Consider the following 20,796-nt stretch of genomic DNA (forward strand, 5'->3'; position numbering starts at 1 on the left):
CAGAGTAGACTGGCGCTGTGATCCTCATGTTGGGGTGGGAGCTTTCCCAAAACCACCTAGTGACTTTATGACACTGGTGAGATTCATCTTGGGGGCTTCCTGATTTTTAATCCGGGTTTCCTTCTTGCAAACTGTACATCTGGTGGGTGGCAGATGGGGGTGGGGGCATACCCTCACGGGAGGACCTGCAGAACCTGCGGCCTGAAGCTCCTCATGGGGGGAGGAAAGTAAAGATTCCTCTACTTAGAAACTGTGAGATATATTGAGAAGGCTAGACTGAGCTCTTCACTGGGATGTGTCAGTTTTCTCTGGTGGGGGTGGCATTGGTGGGGAGGAGGCTTTCAGGCATCTGTACCGCCCAAACTCAACCTGACCACCTCCTGTGCCATCTGTAAGTACCAGGTCCAAGCTGCTATGCCAGGGGGGCCAACCTGAGTTGGACTACAACTCCCAGCATCCCCAGCTGCAATTTATTACAGCTGGGGATGCTGGGAATTGTAGCCCCCTCCTAATGGAGCAAAGAGGCACCTTTCAAAGTGGTGATTCTCTTATATTTGGCAGGGGACTCTGGGCCAGTTACTTCTCTCTCAGCCGAACCTACTTCACAGGGTTGTTGTGAGGAGAAACCTAAGTATGTCGAACACCGCTCTGGGCTACTTGGAGGAAGAGCGGGATATAAAATATAAATAAATAAATAAAACTGGTCCTGTCCATCCGACCATCCCCAGCACAGCATCCCTCCAGTGGCTGTTGGTGGTTTCTACCTTATGTTTCTTTTTAGATTGTGAGCCTTTTGGGACAGGGAATCATCTTATTTATTTATTCTTTCTATGTAAACCACTTTGCAAATTTCATTGAAAAGCGGTATATAAATAGTAGTAGTAGTAGTACAACCGTGGGAAAGCCTGGAGTTGACCACCAGTGTACTGTGATTCTCCACTCTGCTGTTGGTTACAGCAATTCCTTCACCCCCCACATCCCCACCCCCATCGCAAGGCTTTTCCTCTTGTTTGTTTCTGAGTCCAATTCAAGGAGCTGGTTCTCACCTACAAAATCCTGATGGGCTTAGCACCTGTATATCTCTGGGATCACCTCTCTCGGTCAGTTGTATCCTATCCTGTGAGGTCTTCTCAGCTGGCCCTCCTTAGTGTCCTGGGTCCTGGTGTAATGTGTGGTGCCTGGGCCCATAGGAGGGCCTTCTCTGTGCCCGCCCCTCTGCTTTGGAATGCTCCCCCCCCTCAGATTCGTTCAGCCCCCTCCTTGGTTGCTTTTAAGACACACCTGTTTCACCAGGTGTTTGCCAATCAATCAATCAATATAAATATATATAAATATATATATAGAGAGAGAGAGAGAGAGAGTGAGAGTTGGTATTTCTGTTGCTCACCTTTGGAGGAGGTGGAGGAGTCTTTGGAGGAGGTGGTATATAAGAAGTTTCAATAAATACATAAACAAACATCTTCAGCCTCCGGACTCCCAGTTTTCAACACAACCTCTATTTTCTACCCTGCTCAACTCTGTGTGGGAGAATTGGAGTGCCTTTAGTTCCCCACATTCAAAGCTAAGGCAATCATCAGACTCCCCGCCCCCCCACATTCATGGCCATCCCCTTCTGTTGCAAATAGTGCATTCAATTTCTTTCCCTTCCCCCACTGCCCCCCATCAGAACAGGGCCTCCAGTAATTCCTCCAGTTTTATGAGGTCCTTCCTGACCCCAGTAGTTGCATGGTCTCTCTTCCTCCACCCCTCACTATTAGCAAGCATTTTTCTTATCATACAGACCCTCCATTATCATGTTTCGAATTATCTTACCTGTGTCCCGTGACTTGCATTGTAAAAAAGAAACCAAGTGGAAGGGTGTGTATTAGCTGTTGCTTATGCAGGAGATGGAAGAGAATTTCAAGATGGCAGGAGGACTTTGAAAGACTTTCAGGGCCAGTTTGCAAGACCACCCTGGCCTGCTCAGGACTTTTTCCTGCCTAGATGCTACCATGTTTCTGACAAAAAGGATGTCTGAATTGTTCCCTGTGTGTGTAAGCAGTTTGAACAAGGATATGCAGAACTGAGTATCTTTGTGGTTCAGCTGATCTATGTATCACTAGCATATACATCCTGTGTGAGCAAGGAAAGCATTCATGTGCAATAGTATTCGCTGTAATCTTATTGATGTGATCTGAAAGTGTAACCATTCCTCTTTTAGATTGTGGATCTGGATCAGAAACGCAATCAGAACCGGGAGGCACTGAGAGCTTTAAGCAAGGAGCCCAGCGCTTCAGGTGAGGGGTTTTCTTGAGCATGCGAAGCTGCATAATGCTGAGTCAGACCATTGATGTATCCAGCTGACTACTGTCTTCTCTGACTGGCAGTGTCTCTCCAGGGTCTTGGGCAGGGGTCCCTTTCTCAGCCCTGCTGTCGGAGATGGTTTTAGCCAGAGATGCCAGGGATTGCTCCTGGGGCCTTCTCCACCCAGAGCATGTGCTCTGTCAAGCTTACGGTCTCTTGTCACTTTGCATTAGAATCTGTATTGCTCCTTTGCTTCCCAAAGACATGTTCCTTGGTATCTTGAAGGGGCTTGTGCAAGACCAGGTCTCCCTGTGCTCAGAGAGGGAGGGTTGCTGTGGGACTGCAGCAGACGGAGTCCCTAAGCATTCCCTTTGCTGTGTTAGGGCAGCCTTGTGCTGTGATGTGTGGCTTTGTTGCTTGGCTATCCTTGTTAGGGCAGAGCATGAATGTAATGTTCTCTAAGGAACCCAGTGTGGTGTATTAACATCACAGAAACCCTGTGGGTTGGGTTGGGTGGTGAGGACGTTCCTGGGGTCGCCCAGTACTGAGAGGGGGTTTGAGCTCAGCACATTACAGCCATGGCACCACCCTGAGCCCCCCCCCCCCCTTTCCATGTGCTGTATTGATTGTGTCTTTGTGTGCTGAGACCAGATTCACATGAGTCTTCCCTATAGCCAGCTCTTATAATATTGTTTACTGCCAGAATTACAACTGTAAATGCTTATATATCCTGGGCCTTTGCCAGGGAAGGGCGTCTTCAGGTGATGAGGCCAGTTTTGTATTTTGGAATAACTTCTTCTATTCCCCTGGGCAGTTGGCTAGAGCAGGCTTTTCATTCGTCTCTTCTTTAAACTATTTGTGTCCCACCCTTCAGGGCAGGTTTGATAAAAAGGAATGATTTTTAAAAAATTAATAAGATTGGATTTTTAAATTTTAAATTAGATTTTTAAAAATTTAAATTGATTAAAAACACTTTATAAAGAACCTAGGTCAAAGATATCATCATGAATATTAATCATAACTTCTAATTATTAAGAACATAAGAAGAGCCCTGCTGGATGAGGAACTTCTAATTATTAAGAACATAAGAAGAGCCCTGCTGGATGAGGCCCAAGGATGCCCATCTAGTCCAGCATCTTGTTTCACACAGTAGCCCACCAGATGCCGCTGGAAGCCACAGGCAGGAGTTGAGGACATGCCCTCTCTCCTACTGTTACACCCCCGCAACTGGTACCCAGAGGCATCCTGCCTTTGAGGCTGGAGGTGGCCTATAGCCCTCCAACTAGTAGCCGTTGATAGACCTCTCCTCCATGAAGTTATCCAAACCCCTCTTAAAGCCATCCAGGTTGTTGGCTGTCACCACATCTCGTGGCAGAGAATTCTACAAGTTGATTATGTGTTGTGTGAAAAACTACTTCCGTTTTTTGGTCCTAAATTTCCTAGCTATCAATTTCATGGTATGACCCCTGGTTCTAGTGTTATGTGAGAGGGAGAAGAATTTCTCTCTATCCACTTTCTCAACACCATGCATGATTTTATAGACCTCTATCATGTCTCCCTGCAGTCGTCTTTTTTCTAAACTAAATAGCCCCAGGTATTGTAGTCTTGCCTCGTAAGAAAGGTGCTCTAGGCCCCTGATCATCTTGGTTGCCCTCTTCTGTACCTTTTCCAGTTCTACAATGTCCTTCCTTAGATGTGGTGACCAGAATTGTACACAGTACTCCAGGTGTGGCCACACCATCATTTTGTATTAGGGCATTAGAATACTAGCCGTTTTATTTTCATTCCCCTTCCTAATGATCCCTAGCATGGAATTGGCCTTTTTCACAGCTGCCACACTTTGAGTTGACACTTTAAACGAGCTGTCCACCACAACCCCAAGATCCCTCTCCTGGTCAGTCACCGACAGCTCAGATCCCATCAGCATATACTTGAAGTTGGGGTTTTTCAACCCAACGTGCATCACTTTACACTTGCCAACATTGAACCGCATTTGCCACTTTGTTGCCCACTCCCCCAGTTTGGAGAGATCCTTTTGGAGCTCCTCAGAATCTATTTTGGATTTCACTACTTGAAAGAGTTTGGTATCATCTGCAAATGTGGCCACCTCACTGCTTACCCGTACCCCTAGCTCACTGATGAATAAATTAAAAAGCACTGGTCCCAGTACAGATCCCTGGGGGACCCCACTTCTTACTTCCCTCCATTGTGAAAACTCTCCATTTATACCTACCCTCAGTTTCCTGTCTTTCAACCAGTTAGTAATCCACACGTATACTTGTCTCCGAGATATGCACGAACCAGTTTGGAGGCCCTTTTATGGACCTCCGAACCAGTTTGAAAATCCCGTGGTTCAGCCGGTTCAAAAGTAGGCGGGGGGGATTGCTTTAAGGACTGTGGAAGGTGCTCTTTCCCCCTGCCTCACGTTTCCCACTCTGTTTTGAAAAAACAGTCCCACAGGGTGGCAGCATACGTCCTTGCTGCCCTGGTGCACGTCGGACCGGAAGTACCTGGAAGTACATCGTGCTTGCACGTCATACACATACACATGCACCGGGTACTCCTGGGGGTACTTCCGGTCCGACATGCACCAGGGCAGCAAGGAGGGACGCTGCCGCCTTGCGGGTCCGCTGCCTGCAGCCTTGGAGAAGCCGCTGCCAATCTGTGTAGACAATACAGAGCTAGATGGACCAATGGTCTGACTTGCTATATGTCAGCTCCTTATGTTTCAGCAAGCCTCCCTGAGGAGAGCATGCCAGAAGTAGGGAGCTTCTGCACATCTGTTGCCTTATCACTGGTCACTGCCACCTTCATTTTTGAAAGCACCTGGAGGAGGACTCTTCAGCTACCTGGGTTCCAAGCTGCATAGGACTTTAAGATCATCATCAGGCCTTTGAAATGTGCTAGGAAACAGACTGGCAGTCCTGGACACTATTAAATGCAGCATCCTCTCTCTTCCCTTTCACATGGCAAGGGAGGGAATGCTGGGGGGCATTTCCAATATGAAGAAAGAAGCAAGCATAGGATTGCAGATATAATTATGCGTGTGGCATAATTGTGTCAGAAGACAAAGATATATGTTAAGGCTGTTGATATTCTCTGTAAAAAAAGAAAAATACAAATTCTGCCTCTTAAAAGCCCAGAATCCACACTTGGAATAAATAGTGCAAATGAATCTTCAAACCTATTGCATATTCTCCAAACCATGAGGCCTATAAACTTCTGTGTTTTAAACAAACCAAACACCACCACCACCCCCGCAAGTGCTGAACTTCTCATGGCTCTCCAGTGGGTGTGAATTTCAGGAGGCCATCTAGGTACCTAGAGTCTCAGAAGACAGAATGATGACTTTGCCCACAACCTGTGTGCTATTGGCATCATTACCTTTTTCATTATTAATCTGCAAATAGATGTCCTAGATGTCTGTGTGTTTCACCGCCTCCTTTCCTTGTCTTGTAGCTTTCATCCAGATTGGCTACAAGCAGTGTTCCCTGTACCAGAGATTCCCAGATCTAGTTGACTAGAACTTCCCTCATCCCCAGCCAAAGGCCATTGCAAATGGCGATTGTGAGAGGCACAGTCAACATCATCTGGGAATTCCTAGAACAGGCAGCACTGGGTGCGAGTACCTTTTTGAGTTTCCCTGCTGCCTCTTTCGGCCAGGAAGAAAATGGAAGTCTTGGTGGCTGCTCCAGAGTTGTCCTGAAGGAGTCATGCCAGAGCTTCTGGATGTGTTACAGTTTCTTTTTGTTTTGGCAGTGAGTGGGTGGGTTTTCCCACATTTTTTGGATTTTGTTTGCAATGTGTTTGTTGAAATTGATTGCAGTTAAAAGGCAGGGCATACGTTTATAAAACTGTGTGAGAGAGCAAGAGCAAGCTATTTTACCTGGCCTGAGGCTTTTGGGTGGGTAACCTGAAATAATTTTACGTGGGGTCCTGGGAATCTGAACTGTTTCTTCAGATCTGTGTTGGGCCATCTAATTATTGGAAACATTTTCCCAGATCCACCTAAATACATAATCTATAATTCCAAAAGTGGGCGCCAAGGATGCAAACAGGCATCTCTTTTGTCCTTGGTCTCAGCTCCAAAGCAGATGTCAGAGGCCTTCTAGCAGAATCCTGATTGGTAACAGCAGGGGTACCAGCCGGCTCCCAGGGCTGACTCCAGCATCATGAGTCTTTGGCAGTGCTGCTGGTAACTACTGGGCGCTTCCTAAAAGCTGTAAACAGAGAGGGTTAGGAGTACAGGAAATGGTGCAGTGGATGTGGCACCCAGCGATGCTTATAAGAGTTACAGTAACTTCAAAATTGTGCCGATTACTCCCTCCCTCGCACCTCCCTGTTGTAGCTGAATGTTTTCCAGTAGCACATTAAGCTGGGTGACTAATGTCTGCCACGAGTGGCAGCAGCCAGCGTCTCCTCTTCTCCCTGGGGGAAGATGTGCACAGCAAACTGTCTGGCTTCCCTTGCCCGCTGTGAGGGGTTTTGTCTTGCATTAATGAGGGCGAGGCAGCATGAATTGCTCAACCTGGGTGGCCAGTGATGGCGCTTTGCTTCCTGTAAGTCTCGGCCAAGGCTTTGAGAGGGCCCGCTGTCCAGTGGGAGAGTCACGTGGCCTGCTTTATGTCTCTTGCACTGTGGCATGGAATCCGGCAATATTTCTCTATCTCATCTCAAGGCAACTTTATAGAGATCATTAATTTCCTGCAGCTTCTACTTTGTGCAGTCTGGTTCTGGTCTCCTCCAGTTTGGTGAGGAGTAGGACAAGTATGGGGATTTTGTAATGCAGAGGAGAGCTGGTCTTGTGGAAGCAAGCAGGACTTGTCCCCTTAGCTAAGCAGGGTCTGCCCTGGTTGCATATGAATGGGAGACTTGATGTGTGAGCACTGTTAAGATATCCCCCTTAGGGGATGGTGCCGCTCTGGGAAGAGCAGAAGGTTCCCAGTTCCCTCCCTGGCAGCATCTCCAAGATAGGGCTGAGAGAGACTCCTGCCTGCAACCTTGGAGAAGCGGCTGCCAGTCTGTGTAGACAATACTGAGCTATATGGACCAGTGATCTGACTCACTATATGGCAGCTTCCTATGTTCCTATGAGGCATAGAAATGATCCTGCTGCTTAATGTCTTGTTGATGTTCTTAAATGATATGCTCAACTGGAGCTTTTCCTGCTTTCAGATAAAGTCATGGTTTGCTTTGGGAACATGTTTGTTCAGCTTCCGAAAACTAAGACCAAGGACATGCTGCATAAAGGTGAGATCCCAGGCACATGTCTGTAATGTGCTTGCAAAGGCTAAAGTTTCATGGGCAAGAGGAGGGCCAAGCCACACAGGCAGGTTAGAGGAAAACAGCTGAATATGCATCATGTGTGTCTTTAGACAGCATGAGCCCAATCCAGGCTGTGGTTATCTTGCCACCATTCAACTCAGTTTCATGTGGATGATGTGGTCGAGATCAGCTGCACTGCAAGTTCATTGCAAGCTGAAACTTTTTTTTTTAAATTATATGTGTGTCCCACCTCTTTTCCATTGTGGAATTGGCAGGTGGCATTCCCAGGCAATCACCCATCTAGGCACACACCAAGCCTGAAAGGCCTGTTGAAACACTGTCAGTTCCTGTGTTAGAGGCTCACCCAGGGTTAGGCTGTGCGTGAGAACCGCTGGCATCAGGCCTGATCCCGGTGGGGCAGCACCGCCTAGCCCAGCTTTTTAGCCCAGCTGTTAGCCAAGGTTAAGGAAGCGAGCACTCCCTTAACCTGGGCTCCCTGCTTGTGTATGAGCAGGATCTGCTTCCAGCCTGGCTGCACACAGAGATGGGCACCTAGAACGCCAGATGTTGTTGAACTACAACTCCCATCACCCTCAGCCACAAAGGCCATGTCTGGGGATGATGGGAGCTGTAGTCCAACAACATCTGGGGGCCCAGGGTTAAGAAACCCTGTCCTAATGCATGTTGCATGGTGCATTGTGGGATCTCCAGAGGCTGGGACACACCGCGCTGGCTTCCAGAGCTGTGTGCTGTGCCATGCAGTGCTGCTCATCTGCTCCCAGAAACATACCTTCCCTCGCCTGGGGGGAAGGTGAGTTACAGCAGCCTTCCCCTCTTCCCGCCCAACCATGTGAACCACCTCAAAGAATGTCTAGCAATGAATTTGCATTCCTGAGAATTGTTTTCAGATTGGTTGAAAACATGCAAAAAGGCCTATTTCAGGCCATGGTCTAGGAAGTGGTTACAGTGAGGGGCCTGGAGCCAGCAGGCCAAGTTCTGCCTTATCCAGAGCCCCTTGGACCATTACCCAGCCTGCCTTGAGGGAGTGTGCCACCCAATATATTTGTCCCAGGAAGGTAAAGGAAAGCTCTTATGCTGAATTTTCACTTAAGGTGCAAGTCCTCTCTGTCCTCAAATTTTGCATCAAACAGAAAACAAAACAGGTTTGGCTTGTAGACTCCAGTGGGGCATGATTCATATCCATTTAGACAGTAGCTGGAAGAGGTATCCTGCTGTAGGGTTGAAAAGGAAAAAGTACCACAGTACAGAAACAGCATTTTGGATCAAAGGAGAATAGTTCTACAGTCAGTGCTGGAACACACAAACTAGGAAATAATATGGCATGATATAGGTCATGGGTCTGTGTTAGGCCATGTCTTAAATCAGCTACATGCTTTATGTAATTGGAAAGATTTGATTTATGACCTCCACTCTTTTTCCAGATCAAGAACTCTTAGATGAAGAAATAGCCAAATTGCGGAAAGAGCTAAAAGTGAAGGTCAACCATCTCTTGGAAGCTCAAGGTATTTGCCAAAAGGCTAGAAGTAACCCAGTTCTGTCCTGGGAACCAATTTTCACGCCATCTTGATAAAGCAATGTGAGGCAGAGTGGACTCAGAATGCCGTCGCCTATTGAGTCAGGCCGTTGGTGGTTCACGTCGTTCAGGATCACTGCTGGCAGTGGCTCTCCAGGTTTGGGACAAGGGTCTTTCCCGACCCTACCAGGAGATGTCGGGGATCGACACTAGGGTCTTCTGCTGCAAAGCCGGTGCTTTAGCACCGAGCTGTGGCCCTTTAAAATTCCTTTCCCTCTTGTGTTTGCAGGGAACACACAGAAAAATGAGCAATCATACTTTCACAAAGCTGTTGGTGCTCATTGTTATGTTGCAATAGAATGCTTTTATTGGTTTAAGTGAAATGTTTTAAGGAGTTTAGACTGTAAAACAGACTTCAGTATGGAACCCTGGCCATCTCTTCAGACTGAAATGGTGCAATCAATACAGAAAGAGTCAGCTCTAAGAAGGAACATAGCAGCGGCAAGGCTTTTGCATTTTTGAGAACTTAAATAATGAAATAGTGCCTTGGATTGAGCAGATGTTGTTGCTTTAGGAGCTGGTGTGTCTAGATCCTAAGTGGTGTTTTCCCTTGTTGAGTTTTGGGGGATAGATTGGGACCATGGCCCAACTAGATCCACTCTGTGAGGTGTGCTTCCTGCAGATGCTGAAGAGAGGGAGCAGGGAATATTCAGGGGCCAAGGGAAGGCAGGTCAAGGCAAGCAGGGTTTCATCGGGCCCAGGGCTTCCTTGATATTGGGGAGCGCCTTTGAGACACCTGCTTCGTGGTCAGGTGCCAAAGGAAGGAAGGGACTCTTCCTCCTTCACAGAGTGAGTTCATGGTCAAATGTTTTTGCCAAACAATACTACGGAATGGGTAAGCTGTAACTGAATGGATGTTTGAAGGCCATGAAGGATTGAATATGGGCTAACAGCCTGAAATGAAATCTGTGCAAGATGGAGTCTTCTGCGGACAGGATAACTGCTGCTTTGTGGATGGTGGATCAGCCTGTTCTTGATGGGATTGCAGTCCTTTGAAGGAGCAGGTTTGCACCGGGGTGTGTGTGTGTCTTAGAGCAGTGCAACACGTGGTTGCTGTGGCTCGCGTGGGGAGCCGGGAGGGAGGCATTTGCCCAACTTTGGTTGGTGCGCTAGCTGTGCCCATTCTTAGGCCAGCCAGACCCACCTAGAGTCATCCATGCTCTTGTTACATCCTGATTGGATTGCTGTAATGCAGGTTGTGTAGGGCTGCCCTTGAAAACCCTCTGGAAACTTCAGTTGGTGCAAAATGCAGTAGTAAGAGTCTTGACAGGATCAGGACTTGAGGATCATATAATATCAATCCTGTGTGAGCGGCAGAAACAAACTACCAGTTTGTTTCTGGGCACGATTAAGGGTGCTGGTGCTGAACTTTACAGCCCTTTAAAGTTTAATGCCAGGATGTTTTCTACACCCGACTTTTAGTTTGCATCAGCCAAATTTACCCCAAAGTCCCTGCGAGCTATCGGAGAGCACTTCACACACAATTCAGGGTTTTTATTGCATGTTAGAGTGTAGCCCAATTTATATCTGGAGTTAAAAATCCATTTTTTTGTTTCAGTTCTGCTGGTTCAACGGTGGTGGGGGTCTCCCTTTAAGAGTGGGGGAGGGTGCTTACAACCCTCCCATCTTTTCCCCCCCGCCGGCGTCCATGTTTCTCAATGCCCATCGGGGCGGCAGCATACCTCCCTGCCACCCTATTGCCCTTGTCTTCTGGATATGACCGGAAGTCGCCGACAATAAATATGGCACCCACTGAATCTTCTAGTGACAGAATTGGGGGAGGTAACCAGAACATTTTGAGAATCCCCCCCCCCCGCCGCCGCTGGTTTCCCCAAAATATCCAGGTTTTGAAGGGGGGGGACCAAGAAGGTAGGTGGGCGGAACCCAATTTCCCCCCCAAATTTTGTTCCTCCTCCTCCCCCCCAGGCCTTCTCCTCTCTATTTTTGTCTGCATTTCTCAATGGCAGTTTAAAAAACTGGAGTTGTTGATGCCCACATTAGTCCCTGCTAACTAAGCAAAGAGGCACCTTTTAAAAGTCATGGGTTTTAAAAAAAAAAATTGAGCAAGGGGGAGAGCAACTGGCCCAATCCATCCCCAGCACAGCATCCCTCCAGTAGCTGTTGCTGGAGTCTATCTTATGTTTCTTTTTAGATTGTGAGTCCTTTGGGGACAGGGATCCTTCTTTATTTCTCTATGTAAACCACTTAGGGAACTTATGTTGAAAAGTGGTATATAAATATTCATAGTAGTAGTCTTGCACGTGCTGTTCCAAGGCAGGCTCCTTTGTGCATCTGCCCGCCTGCAAAATAATCTTCTGTGAAGCCTTTGTCTCAGCCCTTTAACTCTTATGCCCAATTGAAACATTTTCTAAGCGCCTGTGTTGGCTTACATTCAGCCTTTGTTACCCTTGCCAAGCATCTAACTGTAAGCTCCTTGGGCCGGGGACTTCTCCTTTGCTTATATTAATTTTGTATAGGGTTGTGCAGACTAATGGTAGTTTATAACGAGAAGCTGGCAAGATGCATCAACCCAAAGATAGCATATCTAACTGAAGAAGAGCCAAGTTGTACATTTCCGGGAAGGCACAAGATTTCCCCAGTGCTTTGGCTTACGCTTCCACACAACCTTTTGGTGGTTCAGCTCAACATCTCTTTGTTCTTTCCTAAGGTAAGCCAGAGTTGAAGGGCTACAGCCTGAAACCCCTGAGCACTGAAGAAATGTGCTTCATTAAAAAGGTGCTGGAAGGCTGAAGCGGTGTCATCGCATGGACTTAGCAGCTCTCTCCCACAAACCCAAACCCAAAGGGAATCGCTCACAGTGCCAAAGATTGCTTCTCCTGCAAACGCACACTTCTGAAGCTGGTGTTTCTTGAGCTGTTGGAGCATCTGCTTTCTGAGACACTCCAGCCGCCGGTGAGGTTTCCTGCAAGTCTGAATGGAGGAACATGCTTAAGCAGATCATTCCCTGCAGTTTGAGCATTGAAACCTGAAGAGCCGGACAGCTGGAACAGACCACCGTTTTGTCATTTCAAGCTGATGCAGTGTTAAATAACAGTTGGGCTGTTCGTTTTTAAGTGCTGGAAAGGAAGTGGTAGGACTCGAACAGCCATGCCACTCTCTTCCCGGATGCGAATGCTTAGTTAAAAAGCGTGGCGTTGTGGTAATAAATTGAATTGTACACTTATATCCAACACGCGTGGTGGTGAGTGATGGAAAGTGTTCTCTTGCTCAGCTGACTGGCGTTATGATCCATTGTCTAAAGTCAGCAATTCTCCTCTGTTAAAAACTCTGGGCACTAAGCCCAGAAAGCCGCAACTGCCCCTTTGCCCAGCAGTCTGTCTTGCTGCACTGTGTGAAGAGTGTTGTGTTCCGGGTGGGTAACATGCCTGCCCTGTCCCTCAGCCCTGGCCAGACACCTGCTGGCGCTTCTGCACAGCTTTCTCCAGTTCGAAACGGTGCCATCGGTTTGGGATTTGAGAGGCTTTAATTCTTACAGTTATGCCAACTGACTATGGAGAAGCCATTGAAGAATGGCAGTTTTGGAGAAGCCATTGAAGAATGTGTGTATACATGGAGGGGGGCGAGAAAGTGTTTCAGCCACAGTCCTTAGGGAAGTGTAGCCCCTCAACCTGAGCTTTTGTGAGTGCCTAGTATCCACCAGTAGGTGGCACACTTTCCTACTCCTGGCTCTCCAGGACAAGCTCCAGGCCTTGCATTAAGCATCCTCATCAGTCAGCAGCATCAAATTGTACACATGGTGTTTTGCTTCCACCTCTATTTAAGGTTAACTGTTGGAATCCTGGCCAGGACACCTTCCCAATTTGCTTTCTTGAAACCTGCCATTATTACCCTGCTCCTCTTCTCTGTCTTGTCCCATTCTCATTCACTCCATGGTTATTTCATGTGTAATCCAGCAACGTTCCGTAGGTATGTTCTTTGCTGTTCTGAGGTTACAGTCGTGAGTTTTGAAGAGGGGTTACTACAGACACCAACATCTGTCAACCTCAACCAAATCCCTCAGCAGAGCACAGCCTTGGAGTTCATCAGTCACTCCCCATGACTGCAGCCCCTTGGGCTGGCAGCTGACTGATGAGGGTCCAAAAAGGAGCCCATGCAGCCCCACGGCATGCATCATTGGACCCCGATCACCTTCGGGCCACGCTGGCTAGGGGAAGCCACCCAATGGTTTGGTGCTGACAGCTCTTGGGAGAGCTCCAGCCTTTCCATGTCCTGAAACTTTCAGAATGTATGTTCAGCACATGGAAGGGTGCTGCGAGCTTGATGCATGGCGGAGCATTCACACTGCAGCACATGTGACTGGGTGAAGCTGCTGCCACCAGGCGAGGGGGGCCATGCTTGACGGCCCGCTTCTGCCTGCAACCCGCCACCGGTATTCTTGGATTCGCCATCCTTGCCTGGGCCCTGCTGCAAAGCTTAACGCCGCTCCGGTTGCTTTGGCTTGGTTGCCCAGAGCAGCTGGGGATTCTCCGAGCTGGGCTTTTATGCAAGATGCTGTTTGGGGTTATCACCTTTAAATTGCTACTTGAGCAGAGTCCTCTGCCAGAAGCTTGTGCTTCCGTTACAAGTTAGTGAGCCCCAAACAGTGAAACCCATTCATCTCTAGCTCACCATAAAATCGAGGTCTTGCCCTAGAGAGGTGAGTTTTAAGCTCTGTGGCTTTGGCTTCATTTCTCATGCTACGGCCTTTAAGTGTGTGGAAATGGGTGCAGGGCACATCTGCAGGGGAGACCGCTCTGCTCTTTTGTGGTACTTTGGTACCAGATGGGTAGGTAATTCTCTGCCTAGATGATGATGCTGTCTGGCATGGGCGAGCTTCAAGCATGCCAAGGGTCACTTGACTGTCCCTGCCTGCCTACAGAGAAAAGCCGGTATTGTGTATATGTGTGAACTGTGGAGGTCAGCCGTGCCCCACATACGCCCTTGCTCCAAAATCCCACGTAGACATGGCCTGGATTTCAATAGGGCCAGCAGGCCACTCAGATGCGCTCTGCCCCACACCATCCTTCCCGTCGCTCCCTAGCCAAAAACCAAAGGGGCAGGTTTCTTAATTCTTAGTGGTATTAAGGCATTCGCCTTTATTCACACTCACTGCAATGCACTGGGGGCTGGCGGTGTGTTGAGTAGGGAAGCTTCGTTCTGTCCGACCTTCACTGTGGATGACATCACAGCAGAGCAGCTGCCAAGCTGGGAGACTGAAAAGAGTGCCCCCCCCCGCTCCGCTGGTGCTGCCGCTGAGCACTCTTTGTGCTCACGGCCAAAAAACCCACCTCCGGCAATGGGCCTGACCTTGCAACACATTCTGGTTAGAAGCTGCACCATGCCTGTAGTCGGCCGGCCTGCCTGAGGAGCCAGGGATCCCCTCCCCAAAGTGTGTGCGGCAGGATGGGAGGGACACCCAGCAGCCACATGCTGAGGCAGCAGGACTGGCAAGTGGCCCCAGTTCAAGGCCGCAGCAGCGCAAAAGCAGCCCTCGGCTTCTGGCCATTGCTCTTCTGCAGAGTGCCCTGGCCAAGTGCTAGTTTTTTTGCTGTGTCTGAACGGACTTGAAAAGCTGCTTCAGCTGTTTCTTTCTGTCGTTGTTGTAGCCTGGAATGAAAGCGATAACAAGGCGTTACGTGTGACTTGTCTCCTCTGTGGGGTCGGAAGATAACCAGCCACTCTGACTGAGCGGTGCTTCACTCCGTTTGAAAGTGAGGCCGGGGGGAGATGCTGTGGGCGCCTCTCGCCCCTCAGTAGTACCTGGCCGCCTGTGATGGGCGCCTCGCCTGAGGGGAGTGGAACTGGACGAGAGAGCCAAGTCTCTTCAGCTCAGCATCAAGCCGAGACTGGAAACCACCATGGGTTGATCTCTTGAGTAGGTGCCTCTGGGAGGCGCGGAATGGGTGCTGGAGAGACTGAGTGGGCGGGAGTGCTTTCAGGGAGCTATAGCAAAGCAGCTTCAAGAGCAGCTTATCTTTTGAGAATACTGGTTGGATCATAGGCAGCTCAGGCTGGTACAGCAGCTTGTCTTCTGTACCCACAAAGCTGCCTTCTACGGAGTCAGACCGTGGGTTCATCCCGCTCAATACTGTCGATGTCGACAGCAGTGGCTCTCCAGGGTTTCAGCAACTGCTCTTTCCCAGCCCTGCCTGGAAGTGTCAGGGAGTAGATCTGGGGTCTTCTGCATGCAGGTGATATGACCCATCACTGAGTTGTGCCCCTGCCCTTAAGCCTCTGATAATCTGTCTACACAGGAAGCTGCCATATACTGAGTCAGACCATTGGTCTATCTAGCTCAGTATTGTCTTCACAGACTGGCAGCGGCTCCTCCAAGGTTGCAGGCAGGAGTCTCTCTCAGCCCTATCTTGGAGATGCTGCCAGGGAGGGAACTTGGAACCTTCTGCTCTTCCCAGCGTGGCTCCATCCCCTGAGGGGAATATCTTGCAGGGCTCACACTTCTAGTCTCCCATTCAGATGCAACCAGGGCAGACCCTGCTTAGCAAAGGGGACAAGTCCTGCTTGCGACCACAAGACCAGCTCTCCTGTGGTGAGTATGTCTGGTTTGGAGTAAAAGGCCTAGAGGAAGAATAGCCAAAGCAGCAGCCTCTGGCATGTTATGAAACCCTATCTTTGCCGAATTTGCTCAGTGCCTCCCAAGAGCCACCCAGCCACCTCCCTCTCAGCCAAATACCTAGATGTGTGTTTGCCACAAATCCATTCATTGGAGTATCTAAATTCCCATCTGCTCTGCTGACAGGACCGTCGTTCCATATCAGGTCAAAGCCCCCAACACGTTTCTCCTTTCCTGTCAATCTGTAGGAACAAAGGCTAAGTCTCAAGTTTTGGTTCATTATAAATATTTGCACCCTGCCTTCCCATGTGCAAACTTCCCGCAAAAACAATAAAATCACCACCACCCACTCATATATTAAGTACTTGAGTAATGGCACTACTGTGGGGTATTTGGTTTGCCAGCTTCTGCCGCTGGACCTTTGGAGACCCCACCCCCAGAGGCCACCAGTGAGTTGTTTAAAACACACACACAGAGACACAATTCAAGCCCTGAACCTGCTTGAATCTGAGCTGAGGTTCTAGCCGGGGGGCACAAAACCGAACATGCCCGGTTCGGGTTTGGTCCAGACTCTAACCGAACCGGGCAAACCAGTTTTGTGCACACCACTAGACAGGGCTTAGAGTACTGACAAGATGGCTGGGAAACTAAGCAGGAGCGAGGAGCAAAACCCACTTTACACTCATGATCACTGGCTTCTTTTCATCCATGGTGACTCCTGTTACACCCTTATTTAAAGAAAGGGCAGAAAGGCAGATTACTTCTGTCAGTCTAAACCAGGGGTTCCCAACTGATGGTACTCCAGATGTTGCTGAACTACAATTCCCATCATCCCCAGCTACAATTTATTGTGGTTGAAGGTTATGGGAGTTGTAGTTTGGCAACATCTGGAGAACCACAGGTTGGAAACCCCGAATCTAAACAAACTGACGGACACGCCTTGTACACCCCAAATACATGCCCACTGTGCTCTGCTCACCTGCCCTCCATGTCCACTATGTTCAGCGTATCCTCCAGAAGACGGGTTTTGAGCTCATAGTCCTCCTGGCTGCTGGCAGTGAGGGAGGGGGAAGCATTAACTTCAAGCAGCCAACTATGGTGGAAAGCACAACACAGTATCAGGAACTGGAAGGAGCAAGTTCTGCGGTTCAACCACTGAACAAGTCTGTAGTTATGGAGGAGGTGGCTCTGAACTTGGTGCCGTGACTGTGTGGATCAAGGCCGGGTCTGGCAGAAGGTGAGCTAGCCCCTGAACATGCCACCTGCTTCCTGTACAACTGCAAAGCTAATGACAACTCCACTGAGCAGGAGCCAAACCCTCTTTAGAGAGTGCCTATGTGCAGCTCTTCACTGCTCCCCATAGGAGAGAATGGCTTCCATTCACTTAGAGGGAAGCAGGTAAAAGGGTACATTTGGGGACACCATTTGGCTTGATACCAAATCGCCCAATGATCTCAGTTACTGGGAGGAGCACATTTTGGCTTTCCCACAACACTCCTGCAGACTGCATTGCTCTCTAGAGCTGAACCGAACCTCTGAGACGAATGCCTACTCTTTATCTTCAGAGTAGTCCCTCTGTAGATTCTGTCTCTCCGTCAACTTACAGCAAGTTTATTGTTGCGTTTGACAAACAGGAGAAGGAGCGATAGAGAGCGAGCCAACTATTTTCCCAGCCCCACCTTCCCATCCTGCCCTGAGGCCAGTTTCTTAAGTAAAGACATCTTCTGTCCCATGTAACACAAGGGGCTAGCTTGGTTCCCATGGCCCCATTTGAACAGGTCTGCTTTGAATTCTGTTTCTTGGTCACACTCGAATGTGACAGAATGTTGGAAACCGCCCTGTACCTATCCGGATTTCGACTGAGAGGACTTCTGGAAAATAAGCCATAAACAAGCAAAGCAGCTGGACGACAGATATACTGCCTAGATTTACTACTCCCAACTTTGTCAGCTGCTGAGACACGCTCTGTGTGGCTGTGAGCACAGGAGACGAGAATGCAAAGCGAAGGCCTGGCTGCTCCAGACGGTGGTGTGACTGGCGTCTGGCTTATCGGCTCCTTTTAAATAAAGCTGTCCCCAGGGCCATGGTGGAGGTGCAGGAGCGATGCTGACAAGCCACCAAGGGCGCTAGCTGAACCAGCAGGCAGGGCAGAGGAGAGAGCGGAGTGTGCATGTGGGCAAGACCAGGAGGACAAAGCTCAGAGGAGCATGGCAGGTTTCAGTCAGATTGTGCCAGATCTCCTTGTCAAAATAAAATGTGGCTGGCGGGCAAGAAGCCTAAGAGAGCACAAAAAGGCCCGTTTCTCACTTGCTGGTCTTTTCTCTCCTTGATTTCCAGTCTCTCTTGCTTTGGAGTGTACAAATCAACAGCAAGAGCCAAATAACATTTCAGGTTTTGCAAGAAATCCTGTCTTATCACTTCCTTTAAAAAGAGAGAGGATTTAAACTGCCTTGGCTTTTTCAAAGAGCCCCTGGGAATCATAGTTTGTGTGTGAGAAGCTGAGAGTCCTGTAAGGGAGGCCAACCCCCTACATATCTACACTTTCTTCCTTTCCTTGGGGGATAGTTTAAAACAGTTTTAAGTCTGTATTTTCTAAACTCAACATGTGGCCCAAGCCTAGCTCTGTACAGGGCTGTAATAAAGCACCTCCTCCTCTCTCAACATCTGAGCCTTTCAGCACTGGTGGTCTTTGTAGCTGGAGATGGCAACCCTTATTTTGTGAGCTGCTACCCTCTCTATATGGATTGCATGGACTGTTTTAGAAATGTAATACAGGGAACTGGATGTTGGACGTTGTGTGTGTGTCAGTGTAACAACAGGTTGCTTACCTGTATCTATGGGTCTTCTAGTGATCATCTGTGCTCTTACACAATTGGGCTTTGCGCCTGCCCAGAGACCTCAGAGTCTCTCCAAGTTACAACTCCTCTCTAGTAATTGGATGGTAGCCCCGTCCCCTTCAATGGTATGCACAAGTGTGCAGGCTCCCTTCTCTAGTCACTGAGTCCATCGACCTTGAAAACTAAAGAGGGGAGGTTGGGTGGGCAGGTAAGAGCACAGATGACTACCAGTTACAGAACCACAGTTACAGGCAATCAACCTGTTGTTCTTCGGCATGGTCTCTGTGCTCAACACAACTGGGTACATAGCAAGCTGCACCCTGTACATATCTTACCTGAAGGTGGGAAGTCACGTGAAGAGTGACTGAAGAACTGTGCTTCTGAAGGCAGCATCCTTATGGGAACAAACATCCAAGGTGTAGTGCTGCATATAGGATATGCCCATGTTGCAGGCTGCCAGATGACCTCTAGAGGGACTGCTCTTTCATAAGCAGTAGAGGCCGCCATAGCCCTGGTGGAATGTGCTTTCAGAGAGGCAGGTACTGCTTTCTTAATGATCTGATAACATAGACTGGTGGTCTGGACCACCCAACAAGAAATAGTCTGAGTAGAGGCCTATCAATCTCTATTAGGGCCCAAGTATATAAAAGAAAAAGAGCTTAAGAGGAGTTTCACTCAAGAGGTCAGGTGGACGTCATGCACAAGTGCCCTACGTATATCGAGAGTGTATAGGCGGCATTGAGCATCACCCATAGGATCTGGGAAGAACACTGGCAAGGTAAGCAGTTGTGAGTGGTGAAAGGAGGAGACAACTTTAGGCAGGAAGGAGACATCTGTATGTAGGACCACATTGTCCTTGTGAAAATGAGGTATGGGGAGTCCACCCGGAGAGCTCTGAGTTCGCTGACACACCTCACAGAGGTGATGGTGACGAGGAGGGCCACCTTGCAAGAGAGCAGGGTCAGGAGAGGCAGAAGCCAGGGGTTTGGGATGGAGGGCCCATGAGGCAGGGAAAGGTCCCATGCAAGAGCTGTAACAGGTGGGAGAGTCCTTTCAAAAAACATTTAATAGTGGAGTCTTGGAACCAAGACTTGGAATTAGGAGGAGAATGGGCAACCATGGCAGCTAGGTGAACTCTGAGAGAGGATAACTTTAGGCAAGATTCCTTCAGTGAAAAAAGATAAGCACAAACATGCTGAGTTCAAAAGGTAGCAGGGGAAGCATCCTTGGAGTGTAGGTACTTAAGGAAGTGGGGCCATTTATGATGATAGGACTGTTGCAGGATTGCGGGCTGCTGACAGAGAGATCCTGTGAAAAAGAGGCCAGATCCACCATGTAGTGAGGCAAAGGCGGAGAACGCTGGGGTGATGCAGGAGGCCAAACTGCTGAGTGAGAAGGTAAGGCAGGGTGGAAGGTGACTGTAGAGGCCAAAGGAGAGGTGAAAGAGATGAGGGAATCAGGGTCCACAGAGTGATGAGGATGCACTCTGGCTGGTCCTGTAACATCTTTTGTGGGATCCTGGGGATTAGAGGGATGGGAGGAAAGAGGTAAGCTGAGATGTTCATCCCAGGAGATTGCAAAGGCGTCGCCCAAGGAGCAATGGCCTATTCCAGCCCTGAAGCAGTACTGGTAACATTGAGCGTTCAGGTGGGACGCAAAGAGGTCTATGTCCAGGAGGAAGCAGCGGCAGTAGAGAGAATGTAGAGCAGGGCGGTCCATTTGCCACTCCATGTTGATGTAAAAAGGCCACGACAGGGGCCATTAATTTTGTGAAAACCCATGCTGTGGAGGCAAGCCAAATGGAAGATATTTGAATAGGTGTTTGTTGTCCATTACTTTGAAACGGAGATAACGATGGTGCTGTAGATGGATGGTGAAGTGATAATACACATCTTTGAGATCCAAAGAAACAAACCATGCACCCTCTTGAAGAAGGGCAAGAATGGTAGGAATTGTGACCGAAGTACTGCAGAAACGGTTGAACTGGATGCTTTTGATGAAGATGGGAATGAGCCGTTGGTAGATAAAACCAAGTTAGTCGATACCGAGGAGGCAGAATTAGGAGCCGCGGGCTCTGAAGCCTATTTGGATGCACCCGAGGACATGCTGGTGGGTGGCAACACAGAAACAGGGGGCTGCAAGCCCCAATTATGCAGGGAAGTACTGGTCACTACCTGCATGGCAGCGGGGTTTAGATGCCACTTGAGACAATGTTAGGGCCTGTTCTCAAAGCCACGATCTAAGGC

General features: G+C 48.8%; 2 protein-coding genes and 1 long non-coding RNA gene across 9 annotated transcripts in view; 1 reads left to right on the plus strand and 2 right to left on the minus strand.

Moving 5' to 3' along the window:
* Window positions 1-1,191, minus strand: part of LOC128322970 (uncharacterized) — a 21,357-nt gene extending 20,166 nt beyond the window's left edge. For both annotated transcript variants that reach the window (XR_008306111.1, XR_008306110.1), the window contains exon 1: window positions 1,047-1,191. This is a non-coding gene — a long non-coding RNA (uncharacterized LOC128322970). The remainder of the gene's footprint in view (window positions 1-1,046) is intronic.
* Window positions 1-12,328, plus strand: part of PDRG1 (p53 and DNA damage regulated 1) — a 13,560-nt gene extending 1,232 nt beyond the window's left edge. Inside the window, exons 2-5 of the mRNA XM_053245350.1 lie at window positions 2,201-2,276; window positions 7,459-7,533; window positions 8,991-9,071; window positions 11,811-12,328. Coding sequence (XP_053101325.1) covers window positions 2,201-2,276; window positions 7,459-7,533; window positions 8,991-9,071; window positions 11,811-11,893 — 315 coding nt within the window. The 3' untranslated portion in view covers window positions 11,894-12,328. The remainder of the gene's footprint in view (window positions 1-2,200; window positions 2,277-7,458; window positions 7,534-8,990; window positions 9,072-11,810) is intronic.
* The window catches only part of TTLL9 (tubulin tyrosine ligase like 9), a 63,800-nt gene continuing 48,308 nt past the window's right edge, over window positions 5,305-20,796 (minus strand). For 4 of the 6 annotated variants that reach the window (XM_053245345.1, XM_053245344.1, XM_053245341.1 and 1 more), the window contains 3 exons: window positions 16,693-16,806; window positions 15,834-15,955; window positions 14,204-14,749 (listed from right to left, as the gene is read on the minus strand). In XM_053245345.1, the coding sequence (XP_053101320.1) occupies window positions 14,679-14,749; window positions 15,834-15,955; window positions 16,693-16,806 (307 nt within the window). In that variant the 3' untranslated portion in view covers window positions 14,204-14,678. Of the gene's footprint in view, window positions 6,504-14,203; window positions 14,750-15,833; window positions 15,956-16,692; window positions 16,807-20,796 lie in introns of those variants that run through there. The other 2 variants (XM_053245342.1, XM_053245343.1) reach the window with 2 other exon arrangements.

The sequence above is a fragment of the Hemicordylus capensis genome, chromosome 4, assembly GCF_027244095.1.
Source record: "Hemicordylus capensis ecotype Gifberg chromosome 4, rHemCap1.1.pri, whole genome shotgun sequence".
In the NCBI taxonomy this organism is placed as follows: Eukaryota; Metazoa; Chordata; class Lepidosauria; order Squamata; family Cordylidae; genus Hemicordylus; species Hemicordylus capensis.